The sequence below is a fragment of the Lepisma saccharinum genome, chromosome 2, assembly GCF_977018435.1.
Source record: "Lepisma saccharinum chromosome 2, izLepSacc3.1, whole genome shotgun sequence".
NCBI classification, from domain to species: Eukaryota; Metazoa; Arthropoda; class Insecta; order Zygentoma; family Lepismatidae; genus Lepisma; species Lepisma saccharinum.
In genome coordinates, this window is record NC_139230.1 from 92,234,700 (window position 1) to 92,251,386 (window position 16,687).

At 34.7% G+C, this 16,687-nt stretch overlaps 1 protein-coding gene across 1 annotated transcript in view; it reads right to left on the reverse strand.

The window, feature by feature from the left end:
• Positions 1 to 255: 255 nt before the first annotated feature.
• Positions 256 to 16,687, reverse strand: part of LOC145984093 (ras and EF-hand domain-containing protein-like) — a 154,988-nt gene continuing 138,556 nt past the window's right edge. The window contains exons 10-13 of the mRNA XM_083117500.1: positions 15,193 to 15,264; positions 11,364 to 11,488; positions 10,262 to 10,458; positions 256 to 892 (exon numbers count right to left, since the gene is read on the reverse strand). Of these exons, the coding sequence (XP_082973626.1) occupies positions 796 to 892; positions 10,262 to 10,458; positions 11,364 to 11,488; positions 15,193 to 15,264 (491 nt within the window). The 3' untranslated portion in view covers positions 256 to 795. The remainder of the gene's footprint in view (positions 893 to 10,261; positions 10,459 to 11,363; positions 11,489 to 15,192; positions 15,265 to 16,687) is intronic.

Sequence of the window (16,687 nt, forward strand, 5' to 3'; positions counted from 1 at the left end):
TACTTTATATATATATATATATTTTTAATGTGACTGCTCCAACACTATTTTGTCACCCCCAGTCACTTTTCTCTGGTGCAGTCACTGGGGTGGGTTATGACCCACACCAACCCCCCCTTGGGCATGCCCCTGATTGCTACCCCAAGTGTCGATGTCACCACACGTCACTGCTTTTTTAAAAAATATATATTAAGGATATTTCACACAATGTAAACATTATTTTTAAATAAATTAAAGTCACTTCTTTTGTTGTTCCTTTATTAAGAATATTTCATGTAAGGCAAACATTACTTCAAAAAAATTAAGGTCACTTTTTTGGTTTCTTTATTCTGGCTATTTCCCTCACTTGGAGAATCAAATTCTTTCACACAATAGTTCTTCACATAAATTGTTTGAAGAAGAAAAGGTTGGAGCACATAAAAATTATATAAATGTGTGTGTGTGTATGCTTCTATGCTCACATTTTAACATTGTCTGATATAGTCATAGGTTAGGAATGACAAGTATAAGCAGAATGTTTAATATGTTCATATGTGAAAATTAAGAAGACATTTGTATTCATGAAAAAGTGTAATTATTTTAATTGTAGTCAATATATAAGTAACTTTTACAGAGATAAAAAACAAGCATAAATAATTTATTTCTGATCTTTGCTATTTTAAGCAAATGTTTTGCAGATGTGACTTTTTACCAGCTATGTTAATTTGTGCATGTGTATGTGTGCTCACTTGATTGTAATGGTGACATAAATGCATATATCCGAAATGTAATTATTTCACAGAATATTGATTTCCTTTATTTCTTTCCACAGCATGATGATTTCTTCTCATCCCCTTGTGTTATTCGTAATGCTGATGTTTGAACTTCCACATCTTCACGAGTAAGCATTTCCCTGAAAGAAATCATTTATTTAAATAAGCAACTGGCATATAATATTGTCCCATATTTTCATTACTCTAGTTTCCTCTGTTTGGATAAAATGAAGGTAAATGTGGGTAACATAGGGTGAGAGAGAACCTCCTCAGTGAAATATTCACCACATTCTATGAGCAACCCTGTATATCCCTTTCACTGCCATCAAGAGCTTCTTCCTATATAACTTTCATTTTATCCTGGCTTTCTTCCTATTACCATATTGGATTTTGCTCATTTCTCTACAAATTTCCATTTTGAGACAAATACATATACAGAGACTACATCATCATGTGAACAGTCCATCCTAAAAATATCTGAGCCATTTTATCTACACCTTGTACATATGAATAAAATAATTACTCAAAAGTTGGAAAAGGTACTCAATTCGCAAAACTACAAGGAAAATCATATGAAACAAGACCATTGTTAATGACAAATGGGAGGAAAAAGAACAATTACTCATGTGGTGAATATTTGGAAGAAAAAATTTATACTCATTCCATGCAAAAATCCCTGATCCCACCATTATGTTATTCATGTTGTTGCTGTAAATAGCCTCTTTTCACACAACTTTAATTGAATTTCTGTGATCTGGTATTTCTGCACACGTATTTAGGCATGTGGGTGACAACTGTCACCCAAGCATGCAACTGAGGTTAACTTTATAAAAAACTTAATATTCTGATCAAGGCAGAAAATTATTTTATTATAAAACATAAACTAAACATAACATTTCAACCTTCTAGCAAGGTCTTCTTCAGACTCTGTACCAAGTACAAATGTAACAAGGTACAAAAACAGGATGATATATATATACACAAAAATACTCCCCTCCAGACTATTAGAAAGCAGTTCTGGAACAATCTAGCAGGTGGCTTTCCCTTGTCAACTGTACTTTCACCTGAAAGAGAATGTGGTTGGACTCTTTTATCTTACGCTCTATTTCCTTCATTCTTCTTCCTTCTTCTCTCCTGTTTCTCTCTTGTCTTTTTCACTCTTTCTAACACCTTCTTCCATTCTTTGTTTAACTTCAGTCCCCCATTCCAGTTCATTGTGTCTTCTTCACCTTTCTTCTCTATTTCCTTGAACTCCTTCCATTGTCTCACTAGTATTCTCTTCTCCCTTCTTATCTGCTTAGCCTCATCCCACTCTATGTCATGTACTGTTTCTCTCATGTGTTTAAATATCGCATTTCTCTCTCTCTTAAGTCGTACATCGTCCCTATGTTGTTTCAACCTGTCTTGCAGCCTCTTTTTCGTTTCTCCTATGTACACACTCTGACATTGTTTACATTTCACTTCGTAGATAATCCCTTCCTCTTCCTCTTCTCTGTTTTCCTTTTTATTGTTTGCATTCTTAACCATTTGGAAAACGGTTACAGTATAATGGGGGATAAAATAATGTTAATGAGTGAAGGACTGAATATAGGTACTAGCCTAAGCCCAGCATTACCTGAATTGGTTATGAATGATTGGGAAAAGAAAGTTACAGAAAAAGAAGGTGACAAAATTATTCTGTTTTGCAGATATGTGGATGATTGTTTTGGCATATGGAAGGGAATGAAGAGGCAGCTCGACATATTTGCCAAAGAAATACAAGATGAAGAAAAATGGATATTATTGAAACTCGAAATAGAAGAAGAAGACAAGATTAGCTACCTAGATATATTGATGAAAAGGAAGAGAGGACAAGAAATTGAAACCGCTTGGCATCAGAAGAAGTGTGCAGCAGGGGTATTCTGCCACAAAAGAAGTGATGTAAGTGAGGTGACAAAAATAAATTTTATAAAGAATATGGAGGACAGAATCAAGAAAATATGCACGAAAGAATGTGAAAAAGAAGGCAAAATAAATAGCCCATGGAAACAGCTGGAAAAGAATGGCTATGAGAAGGAGGATAGACTGGACATAAACAGAAGAAGGAAGAAAAGTGGCAGGGGAGAATTGGAAGAGAAAGAAAAAGATAGGAGGTTTTGGAATAAGGAGTATGGGGAAGACCACAGAAAAGATATGCAAAGTGCTTAGAAAAGCAGGCATTAAAACTTACAGGAAGGGAGGGAGAAGCATCTTAAGAATAGCAAAGAATGCAAACAAGAAAAAGGAAAACAGAGAAGAGGAAGAAGATGGGATTATCTACGAAGTAAAATGTAAAGAATGTCAGAGTGTGTACATAGGAGAAACGAAAAAGAGGCTGCAAGACAGGTTGAAACAACATAGGGATGATGTACAACTTAAGAGAGAGAGAATTGCGATATTTAAACACATGAGAGAAACAGTACATGACATAGAGTGGGATGAGGCTAAGCAGATAGGAAGGGAGAAGAGAATACTAGTGAGAAAATGGAAGGAGTCCAAGGAAATAGAGAAGGAAGGTGAAGAAGACACAATGAACTGGAATGGGGGACTGAAGGAAAAAGAATGAAGGAAATAGAGCGTGAGATAAAAGAGTCCAACCACATTCTCTTTCAGGTGAAAGTACAGTTGACAAGGGAAAGCCACCTGCAAGATTGTTCCAGAACTGCTTTCTAATAGTCTGGAGGGGAGTATTTTTGTGTATATATATTGTCCTGTTTTTGTACCTTGTTACATTTGTACTTGGTACAGAGTCTGAAGAAGACCTTGCTAGAAGGTTGAAACGTTACGTTTAGTTTATGTTTTATAATAAAATAAATTTCTGCCTTGATCAGTATATTAAGTTTTTCATATCATGCAAACAAGGCTTAATGGTGTTATAACTTTATAATATTATGTCACTAGAAGCGCAGCACAAAAACCAAGCTGAACTGTGAAGAAAGACAAAGGAAGAATGTTCAGCATGTGCAGTGTAGTCCATAGTGTATTTCACATCTTAAAGATAATTAAAGGGTTGGGTGACAGATGTCACCCATGCACATAAGTATTTTACACATTTTACATGCCTAATGCAGGGTTAACTTAATGAAAGTTGTAGCTACTGTATTTATCAATCCAAAGTGTCAAGACAAGCAATTTTACATAATATCACAGAAGAAGACATGAAGAGTTTGATTTAACTTTCACCAACTTTGTAATACAAGGTTTGTCTGAAAAGTAACGGGACTGGGTCTGTTGTGTGGGCTATAGGCGAAATAGGGATAAGCGTATTATGTAGTATGTGACTGTAATCTCAGCTTTCTGCAACCATTAGAATTTATTTAACATGCTTCTGTTTACACCTTTGTCTTTGTTGGTCGTTCAGCTGTGAGAACTGGGGAATGAACCATGTCCATGGAGCAACGAATCAACCTGAAATTTCTGGTCTGGTTTGGGGAAAACTCCGTCAGAAGCACTTCAAATGCTTCGGCAAGTGTATTGAGATAACACCATGTCACGCACACGTGTTTGAGTGGCACAAGAGGTTCAAAGAGGGGCACGACAAAGTGGAAGATGACTCCAGGAGCGGGAGGCCTTCAACGAGCAGGACTGACGATAACATCGAACAGGCAAGGCAGGTGTTGTGTGCACATCGTCGGCTGACTGTTCAAATGATCGCCGGCCAGTTAAAGATGCAAAAGGACAGTGTTTGGAAGATTATCACCAAATATTTGGGCATGCGAAAAATCTGTGAAAAATTGTGCCATGGCTGATGAATTCTGATCAGAAGGAGCGCCTCATGCAGGTGTGTCAGGACATTATCACATGTCTTCAAAAGGAAACACACCTGCTTCGTAGAGTCATCACTGGTGATGAGACATCGATTTTTTAATATGACCCAGAATCCAAGCACAAGAGCTGTCAGTGGAAGTCTCTGTTATCCCCGAGGCAGAAGAAAGAAAGGCAGTCCAAGTCAATAGTAAAGTCATGCTGATCATGTTTTTCAGTGTGAGAGGCATCATCCACAGTGAGTTCTTGCCACAGTGCCAGACGATCAATCAGCAATTCTACAAAGAGATCCAGCAACGTTTGCTTTGCTCAGTGTGCGAGCAGAGACAGGAGTTGTTGCAGGACAAGTCGTGACTGCTGCATCAGGACAACGCACCAAGTCACAACGCCCTCAGCATCCGGCAGTTCCTGGCCAAGAGGAACATCGCTGTCCTGGAACAACCTACCTATTCCCCTGATCTTGCCACATGTGACTTTTTTTATTCCCAAAGCTCAAGGGGATTATCAAGGGGGCCCCTTTTGAAGGCTTGGAGGTTATCAAGAGGGCCGTAATGAATCCTACCAGCAGTGCATAGAGGCGTGGCAGAGAAGGATGGAAAAGTGTGTTAGAATGGAGGGGGATTATTTTGAAGGGGACACCATGTAGTTTGCCTTTTGGCATAAAAGTAAATTGTCAGTGACACCAGTCCCGTTACTTTTCAGACAAACCTCGTATACATGCAACTACTGTACTTTTTATTTGATGATAAAGTAGAAGACCCAAAGCTCATAATAAACCTTTAATTAAGTAGAGTTTATTCTGAATGCTATAATCAATTGCACTTCAGTTCTAACAAGAATTATCAATATATTATGCAAATGTGAACCACCAAAACTTTCCTCTCCATAAGCGGTTATTTTCAGTTCATCCAGGACTTTGAGTGTAGGCTCCCTTGGGCAGATGGCACAGAACTAAGGAGATCATTATTTAACTGGGGAGAAATTCTCAATAAAACTTAAATAATTAAATTCAGGCTTAAAAACATGTTTTCGCGTGAATATTTCAAGCTCCATACCAGTATATAAACAAAAATATAAGCCTAAGCAATACACTGTGCAAGGAAGAACTGATAAGAATCACAATTTCCAAAGTTGATGAAATGGCAGGGTGGTTAAGACAGATTCTTGTGCTGGTGTGGTTATGTTCGATCCCAACTTGAGGTAGCTACATTTTTAAAACATTTTTTTGTGTCGTTGCATTTCTGTATTTAATTCGAACATATTGGTAAAATTAATAAAATAAAATACAACTGATTTACAACTTTTATAAATTTGATAACGATTTTTTAAAATTATCCTGTTGACAACAGCTTGTATTTGTTGGATTATATGAGGGTGGATCAAATGAAAACAGAACATTGGATGTATTGGGTTATATTTGGTGACAATCCTGTGTAGAGGTAGAGTGTCAGGTAAGGAAGGAAACCCCTACTCGCCCTAGATAGTCGCATGTGATATGTGTAGGCAGTCGGGCAGCAGTATCATCCGAGAAGGTGAGCAGGCAGTAAGTCAGTCGCTTCACCTGCGGAGGTGGAATGTTTGCCAGCAAAGATGGTGCTGAGTAGTGGCAAAGTGATGCTGACATGTTTTTTCAATCATGAAGAACCCTTTCTCCTTGAGTTCCTGGACCATGGTCAAACGATCAACGCTGCTTGTTACTGCAGTACCCTCCACAGTTTGCATGCATCAATCAAGTCCAAATGGCCCAGCCTGGTGTCATCTGGAGTGGATTTGCTGAATGACAACATGTGGCCACATACGTCAGCTGTTACAAAGAATATGTTGGCGACATTTGGGTGGACAGTGTTGGAACACCGTGGAGCCCTGATCTATCACCATGTGACTTCCATATTTTCGGTCCGTTGAAAAAGGTAATGAAGTCATGGACATTGTTCGCAACCTGGTTCCGATCTCAGCCAAAGGAGTTCTACGAGCAGGGTATTTATTCACTGCTTGGTGATACAATGGGACAAGTGCTTGTGTAACTTTGGAAATTACGTTTGAAATAAACCTTGTTGATTTCATTCTGTTGCCCCTGTTCTGTTTTCATTTGATCCACCGTAATATATATTTTGTGTTATAAGACATTGTTACCTTAACCCTACTTACACACAAATCGAGAACATTTATGATATGAATTTAATTATTTATTAATTTAAGAAAGAATGAAGAATTTGTAAGGGTAGATCTTGTGTATGAAAAGGATAGTGTGAGTTCATGTTTGAAACTTTGGTCCTATTTGCTTCATGTACACATGCACAAATGATGTTGTTCTTTTTTTTTTTTAACCACTTCCTTGTATAAATATGCACAGTGTTTTTTTATAATGTAAAAGACATGTAGGTATCTACTTTAAATTTATTAGCTGGGCAAATCTTAAAACTATTTTGCAGTGAACTGTTTTTTTTTTAAAATTGCGATGCCTTAGAATTTTAATTACAAAATGTACAAGGCAAATATTCATCTGCAATGTGGAATATTTTGTTTCTTAGTTTCAAAGGTTGTCAGTAATTCAATCATTATGAACTAACTTGAATGTTACATAGGCTGTCTTGTATAGGATAAGTTAGAAACTTTGAAATGGTCTGTAATAAAACAGTAAGCTAGAATTTAAATGGAACTGTTTAGGACTATGCAATAACTGCATTAGAAACTAGTCCTGTTAAATTTGATTCTTATCATAACATGTTGAAAATATTACAATACGAAACAGGGTTCAATGATACTATGATGCTTTTAATTTCAACCAACATTTCTAAACATTCATTTTTCGATATGGATAAGGTTTTTCCAATAGCCACTTCAAAACTATCTGATGCAGGATAAGAATGCTAATAATGATAGCCGTGCACTTCATGTAATTGTAAAAGCACAGACAGACAACCAACGTGATTATAAAATTTTAAAAATAATGTTCTTTATGCATTATCAATTCCTTAGTCAGTTCTGCATCTAATTAAGTTTGACCCAGGTTTGTCATTAACTGAGGACTAAAAGTGTTAAACGTTGTAAGTGCCAAAAGCGAAAGTGCTGGGATATCATCGCATTGTTCTGCACATCAGCCCATAAGAACGTGCACACTAGTGACCTCTTTACATGCCCTTTGAACTACTTAGAGGGTTACCAGCCACATTTCACGTTTACCACATTATAAAGCATGGAAAATTTCACAGTTTAAAGTGGAAAATGGTGTTTGAATTATTGTGGCACTTACAGCGTTTACCAATTTTAGTCTTCAACTATTATAACATGGTTACCAATACCACCCTATGTTCCTTATAGAAGTTGTTTGAAATTAATGGACATATCAAATTGGATGTCACTTTATTCCTTTACTCATTTAAAATTTTCATGTGCCATCCTTTTAAGAAATGAGGGAGGGGGAAACAAAAGATAAATATATCATCTATGGAGTTCTTTTGTATGTATTGACAGTGACATTTAAAAGTCTATGCACTCTCTTAAAAAAAAGAAAAAAGAAGGTGTGCTGCATTAGCCATGGACGTTCGCAGGATTTTTCCAGGAAGGGGCAAGCAAAGTAATTTTTTTTTTCCCACGGGGGGCAAATGAGTGATATTTTTCTCCATAATAGTGATGCTCCCCTCAGAAAACACTATTTCAGTTCGAAATTATCATGTTCCTTCAACGAATTTATCATAATTAACATAAATTACTGTGACCGAAATGAAATTATGTGTGAAATATGTAATTCTTAGGTGGATATTCATTTTCCAGGGGAGGGCTGTGCCCCCCCCCTTGCCCTCTCCCTTCTGGATGTTAATGGAATGAATAGTCTGTGAGGGCCAGGGCCTACCTACAGACTGCAGGTCTCACTACCACCTGCTGAGGTGAATAATCATCCAACCAGTTATGGGGTGACGTGTGGTCAGTATGACAAACCCTCAGTCATTCTTGTAGGTTTTCATGACAGGGTTACGCTACTCATTCATAGCTCACCAATTTCCTCATGATGGTGGGTGGCCACCTGTCCCATACACAGGCTGAAATTTCAGGAGAAAAGTTTGAAATATCATCAGTCGACTCAGTCCATACGTTTTCATGCAGAATATGTGCACTGCATTACAAGGTTTAACATTATTGAGCTGCAACAGATTTTTCCCTGTATATAATAAGTGTTCCAGTATACCCTGTCTGCCCATGTTTCCAATGCCATTGAACAGAGCTACCTTCATGCAGAAGATGCTGATGGTTATCAACTGCTCACCTATTGAACCATGCTGGATACTGATGGATGCTGGAAAGCTTTCTCCTCAGATGGGCAAGATAGACCAGTTCAAGAAAACAGCTGCTTAGGGCTGGAGTGTGCAGGTATTTCTTACCATTACAGTGGGTAGGGTGCAGGCAGGTAATGGATTGCATTTGCAGACCTCTAACAGTTAAGTGGGTAGAGACTTTCCAAGCATGAGATTAAGCAACATTGTTATATCCATATATGTTAGTGTTTCTCTTTCTTTCTTTCTATATATTTTGGTTATTTTACATCACATATCTACCTCTTGGGCTAATCATGATGATGAGAATAAATGATGAAGTGGTGAATGGATAAAGAGACAAATGCAATGATACACCCATGCCTTACCTCAGGATCGTAACTTGTAACCTATGGTTTCGTACCATATTATTATAACTGTATTAGAGATTTTTGAGTAAGATTGAGAGATACTAGTATAAATATGTTTAAAACTTCTTGATGCAACCTTTTCCTGAAAGCATATTGACTATTGTTGTTGTATTGAAATCAAGGGGTTCCAGGTTCAATTTCAGTGGCTCAGATCTCACTTTAAACTGAAATTTCAGTCCTGATTTGTCTACCCATGCATAAAATGGAGTTCAAATGAACTCCGAAACTTCAGGGTATGTTTACTTGTGCAATGGAGATCCTAAACTGCATATTTTTATTGTTTTTACTGGAGTTCTTGTGGATATGATCGCAGAAAATGAATTTTGTTTTATTTCAACATTTTCTAATTTTTCAAGGCAAAAGTAAGCCTTAGAGAACTGATTATCAAGACAATCACCACAACCACTGGTCTGCTAAGGAGACTCAATATCATTATGTAATGTCAATGCTTCTTGTAGAAGTATTATATACATATTTTTGTGATACACTCAATACCTTTGAAGCAACATTTGTTGACATTATCTTGTAATTCAAACAAAATACATGCTTCTTTCTTACAACATACTCCAATTTTACTCATAGTAATGAAGGGTCATGAGTGGTAATATCACAAACTAGAGATGTTCTCAATCTTTGTGCCATGAGTGTTGATATTCTTAAACTGTACTGCAGAAATAATAATAAATAATAATAATAATACAATATTAAATATTAGGTGTTTATGCTAATTATCCTTGTTAGTAGTAATATATCAAACATTTTTGAACTGGAGTGTAAGGAAAATTTAATGAAGTATAGAGGTAAATTTTTGCTTAAAATCTTAATAAATGTAGTATATTTGCAGAATTTTAGGGGTATATTAGGATGTCTTGAGGATGTAATGATAAATCAGTGGTATATAGTTTTTACAAAGCTTGGTGAAATAAATTGTGTTTGTTTCAAAGTTTACACACACACACACAGGAATGGTTTAAAAACAAATTAAATAAATTACTTCAGTTTGATAAATATATTATACTAATGCAACATATGTTTAGATATTTACCTGGACAACAAAACAATTGCATCCAGTACATTAGCACCACTCTTGGAACTAGTTTCAAGAAAGATTGCACCATAATCACGTGCTAATTGCTCGCCCTTCTTTGTATCTATACAAGTCATGCCTTTTTTAATTGAAGGCTCACGTAAATCCAGTTTGTTGCCACACAAGACAATAGGGATTTTCTTTTCAGTTGCTTCCTGAAAAGTTAAAGAAAATTAAAAATATAGCAAGTAAAGGAATCATGACCCAGAATTGGAAATTGTTAATCACTGTTAAAATTATTAATTTTTGCCTAAATCTAATTAGTAATAAAATATACTATACATCCATAAGTAAATATGGTAAGTGACCAGTTTTATTGAATTCGGATAGCCAAGAGTATCTGACAATAAATTGCAACTTGTCACATTCGTAAATAAACTCCTAGGACATGTATATGTATGTATTGATTTTATCTATTATGTGTATGTAAATTTATGTAAACATACCTTGTAACTAACATTAGCAAAAACAAGAACTCCAAGAATCCTTAATCAAATCAATTATAATGTAATAATTGTTCATAAATGTTATATATAATATATTCACACACACATATATGCTTGTACCTATTTGAAAATAATTATTAACTGTAATCTAATGTACTGACATGTTCCATACCATGTGTGGAAAACAACCAGTGTACAATGGTCAATGGAATGAAATAAATCATATCATATATAGAATTAACCCTTGTCAGTTTGTCATGAGTGTGATGGCATAGCTTAAACAAGTCCTAAGGCTGATCCTGCTTTTTGTCAGTACATCATAACCTGCCTTGACACTCAAGTATTAATATAATGTTCAGATGTAAATATGGGTTAAACTTACTTTGTGTTTTGTGTGCATGTTTGTTTGTTTGTGTTATTTCAAAAAACATTCCCCATCTCAGTTTTTTCTTTCAAAATAGTCAATTGGCTGTATTACGTGTGTTGTAATGTGTTTTATGATACATTTCAATAAATGGTATAGTTACAATATTTAATTTTTAAAAACTACAGTAAAATTACCATCTACTCTGTGTATTTATGTAGTGATTAATCCATAGAGCAAAAACACTTACATCAATATTCATTACCCATTGCCGTACATTTAAATATGATCTTTCACTAGTAACATCATACAATAGTAAGACACCATCTGCTCTTCTAAAATAAGTCTTTGTGATTGACCGGAATCGCTCTTGCCCTAAGTGGAATGAAAAATGCAAATATCAGAATGGAAACTTACATGTTTGAAACAAAATACAATATATATATAAAGCTAGAAGTGACTTAATTAAACCTACAACAGGGTGATACCAGTTAGCATAATGAGCACAATGTGTGGCATGGACTTGATTGAACGTTTACAATTTTTGTTCAAAATAGTCAATTGGCTGAAACTATTTTAATGAAATATATTCAAACTGAATATATGTCTTTCATACTTTGAGACATAATTAATTACTAGAAGTACCACAAAAATTATATATATATATTGAATTATATAATTAAAAAACACTGCTCTGCAGTTTTGAAAATGTACAATAAAAATTATTTGTAAAGGTATCCATATTGCTATAGATAACATTTTGCTTAAAATGAATAACAGATGCAGATGTGACTATTTGAAATGTTATTCAATGTAACAGCTTGCTTTTGTGGAAATAAGTGACACCGGTGAAGTGTCTAGGCAATTTAAGAAAATACAAGATTTTAGTTATGTTGGTTAGTTGGATGTATATATGCTTCGTTATATTGGTTCTATATATTTTTTCCAAATTGGGTGGTTATTGTTGAAGTAAGTAAGAAATGTACCCATAATGGTAAATTGAACTTATTCTAGAAGTTAATTTTGAGTTTGACTCAATTAATTTTTATACTGATATAAAATTTAGTTACACTAATAACAAACATTACATCTAAAAATAGCACATATTTCATGAAGAATTTTCCTTTTTTAATTAATATATGTGACCATGACTAATAAATATATGCTTTGCAGAATCTGCAGGTTAGAAATTTATTTTGCAAAATATATATATATTGCAATATATATATGAGAGAGACGCCAAGGGTCCCGGGTTCGAATCCCGGTCGGGCTTGGTTGTTTGTGAATGTCCATTCATCAATTTCATCATTTCATCACTCATCCCCATCTTCGCAAAATAGCCAAGAGGCACAAAACGCGAAGTAAAATAAACTAAATCAAATCAAAATCAAAATATATGAGAGAGAGAAGTAAAAATGTACCATAATGTTAAAATTCTGAATTCAGTTATATGGTTTATTTTAGTGACAGTAAATTACTGATATGCCTTTATGAGGGAGGGGAGAATAACTTTGAGCAAAATTTCAAATGTCCAAAACTATATTAAGGATTAATTTCATTCCCAATTAGCATAAGATGGGTCAAGAACTTGAATGTAGTTTTAAATTATTATTTCAATTTCTAGCCTACTTTGCCTATAGTCTGGGTGCCAAATCGAATAGCTTGATTTTAAGTATAAATAAAATGTTTTGACTGGTTTTGAAAGCTTACATTATGTACATTTTCAGATCTGATTGATGCCACTCTGTCAACCTTGAGCAATTTGAGTAATTCAAGATGGTGTTTAATATGGCAGACTTTCCAGTTAATGACCTATATCTCAGTAACCAATGGTCATAATCAGAATTCTTTTCTTAGTCTTGATCCTCATTAGATGGACTACGAAATAGATTCTGTTCAGTTTTTCGCTAATATTAGTAGTTTTACCGTAATTTAAAAAATAATCTTTAAAATATGTAATTTTTCTAGCACTCTTTGAAGTTTCTGCCTTGTAACTTTTGAATAAATTAAATGACAGAAGATTGTTAAGCTTTAAAACAATATAAGTTTAAATGCATTTGAATGAAAAATACGCTATAAAATGTGTCGCAAAATGGAGAATAGTACCAAAAAAGTGCATCTTTATTATAGGCTGACAGCTAAGTCCAGAATCATTGAATTTTTGATAAAAGCAAGAGACTTAGTAGGATTAATTGCTATATCAATAAAGATATTTTCAGTCAAGTAGCCAATATATATCTGCATCCTGATGGTCGCCATCTTGCAAATAACCCACCATATTGGATATTTCTTTAATTTGATATATCTCGGGAATGGTGTCCCATATGAAAGTCCGGTTTTCTCAGAAATGTTCAAAATAATGTAAACTTTCATAATAAATCTACTTTTGAGAAATAAGAAATAGAAGATTTTCGGAAAAAAAACATTTAAAGAGAATAACTGCGAGTTGAAAGTTTTAATAATTATCGAACCAAACAATAGTATTTTATATTTTTTAAAATTACGAAGTGTTTGTTAGCAGTCTTTAAATGAACTGAACCTCTATTTTTTTAGATTTATAAATTTACCTTAACTAACATTTTAAGGGAAATACAAATTACAAACAAGTCAACATGGTTTATGAAAAAAGGGGTAATTGAAATTTATACAGTATTATATATATATATATATATATATATATATAATTATTATATAGTATTATATATATATATATATTATACAGAAAAGACTCATCTATATTGTAATTCATGACGCAAAACTAGTGAAAATTGTCTAACGATTTATTTTTATATGAATCATTCTTTGGTTTCTTCCCTCTCTTTGATCAGGTCTTCATATCCTTCACATTTAGATAATATACAGGGTGTCACTATGAGACATTCCTGATTTTAAATCACATGTTTTTTTGTTGTTGTTTTTTTTTTTTTTTTTTTTTTTAGTGCACTTCTACGTGAGCTCCTTTCCTAACCCTCAAAATGTCTAGCTGATACTCCACTCTCGTGTGCACTAGCATGTTAGGGGTGATGAAGTTGGTGGCATTTTCCATTCTGGTGCGGATATACGAAGGTCTCATTCAGGTAAAGTGTAGACCGTGTTTTACATAACCTCACAAGAAGAGATACAGAGGGAGTTATGTTCGGAGATCGCAGTAGCCACCTGATTGATCCATTGCATCCTATCCATCGCTGTAGGAACGTTCTGTCCAGAAATAACGAATATCCAAACTCCAGTGCGGTGGTACACCATCCTGCTGGAAGATCATATTTGGCTGCAGAGGAAGGAGCTGAGGGACAGTAAATTGCTCAAGCATGTCCAAATAAAAATCCCTGGTTACTGTTTGCTCGATGAACAAAAATGGTCCGATAATTCTGTCTTTCGTCAGTGCACACCACACTTTCAACTTTTTGACTTTCCTGACATGTTTCCGAACACTAAGGGGTTCAGATAGTCTGGGTTTTGCTCGATTCGGCCCAGCATCTCAATAGCAGATTGTTCTCATTGTGGTCTGTCTTGTGGCTGCAGCGCCTGGACAACCTTCACTTTGTATGTATACAAACAAATACGTTTATGCAGCACCTTGTGAACTGTTGAGCGTGGGATGTTCAGCTCTCGTGACACTCTGCGAACTGACTTTTACACTGAAAAAGCAACTGAAATTGCTTTTATACCTCTGTAGGCCAACTGCAAAGATGAGGATGAAGGGTAAATTGATTAAATAGATGATGGGATAAATCTAATGACATAATCATGTTTTACCCAGAACTCAAAGCAAGGACACCTGTCTGTGTAGAAAACAATCTTCACATTAAATAAAAACTAACAATTTAAATATTTTTATGTCATTTTTTAGTTTTAATACTTAAACTATGCTTAGATTCTAACAACATTCTAACAACATACACATTGAACCTTTTACAGTATTATTATGAAAAAATTAGCTCTTTATTAATATATTTCACATACCACAAACTTTCATTTTTATTTTAAGCAAAATGGAAGCATATTATCAATTCTGTTGATGAAATAAATTGAAATTAATGAAGAAAATTACAATTACAATTATTTTATATTTAGCTTACCAGCAGTATCCCAGAGTTGAAGTGCAACATTTCTACTATCAACTCTTATTGTTTTTACTTGGAAGTCAACACCTAATAAACAAGAGAAGAAAAAAAACTTTTACTATCCATTTGAGAATATATGAGAATGTTCAAATATATCAAAGAGAAGAGAATGAGAATGTTGATCTACATGCTATAAAATATATACTACTTGTTTCACCAAGTTCAATACTAGTACCAGATAAAGGAGTAACCTTAATTGCATAATGATGGTAAACCCAGTATCAGACTCTATGTTTCTCAGTCGCTCAAAGAAAATTTTTGTATTCACTTAATCTTGATTTTTTGCAACATATGTAATTTAATATACCGGGTGGTCCAAAAGTTCCGGAATGGTCACATATCGTGAGAAATACACATCGAATCGTAAAATGAAAAAATACGTGTTGAATAAGTGAAAGAAAGCTATTCAATGATATCACACTTGATTCCCCACACCTGCCCCCTGGGGGTGGTGTGGAGGGCAACTGTTAAATTTTAAATAAAAACCCCCATTTTGTATTGTAGAATCGGAAAGAGGACTTCATTCCGAGTCAAACGAGCTATCAACCATCCTTTTAGCTCATTTAGGAATGGAAATATGGTGATTTTAAAAAAAAATCATAAAACCCAAAAAAAATTCAAATGGATCTCTGCTACTAATTGAGCTAGAGTGAAAGCGATTGCAGATTCGGAATCAGCACATCAAGAGATTTCAATAGAGTATATGGAAGGGGGTATACAATCACATGCAGATTCCGAATCTGCAATCGCTTTCACTCTAGCTCAATTAGGGGCAGTGATACGTCCCATTGAAAATTTTTTGGGTTTTATGATTTTTTTAATTTATTTTTTATTTTTTTGGGCAAAAATTTAAAATCGATATCTCCGTTTCTAATTGAGCTAGGAGGATAGTTGATAGCTCGTTGGACTCAGAATGAAGTCCTCTTTCCGATTCTGCAATACAATTATTTTTTTTTTTTAAATTTAAAAGTTAACAGTTGCCCCTCGCCCCACCTCCAGGGGGCAGGGGTGGGGAATCAAGTGTGATATCATTGAATAGCTTTCTTTCACTTATTAAACACGTATTTTTTCGTTTTCCAATTTGATGTGTATTTTTCACGATATGTGACCGTTTCGGGACTTTTGGACCACCCGGTATATTAAAACCATTTCACAAAATTTCTAACAAATATTCGACTGAACTCTATATTTTGTAATTGATTGATTGATTGAGTTTGTGTTTTAATTCCACTTTATGCACAGTAAGGCTAATCGGGACTGGACCTACAGTTTAAAGTGGAATCTGAACCACTATATGCCTCCACCGGGAATAAAACCCAGGACCCCTTGATTACAAGGTGACGATGCTACCACTGTGCCATTGGGAAGGCACCTATATCTTCTGTAAAATGATACTTATTTCATATACTACTGTCAGTTAAAGTTGGTCAAGTTAGAAAGTTAGAACAAC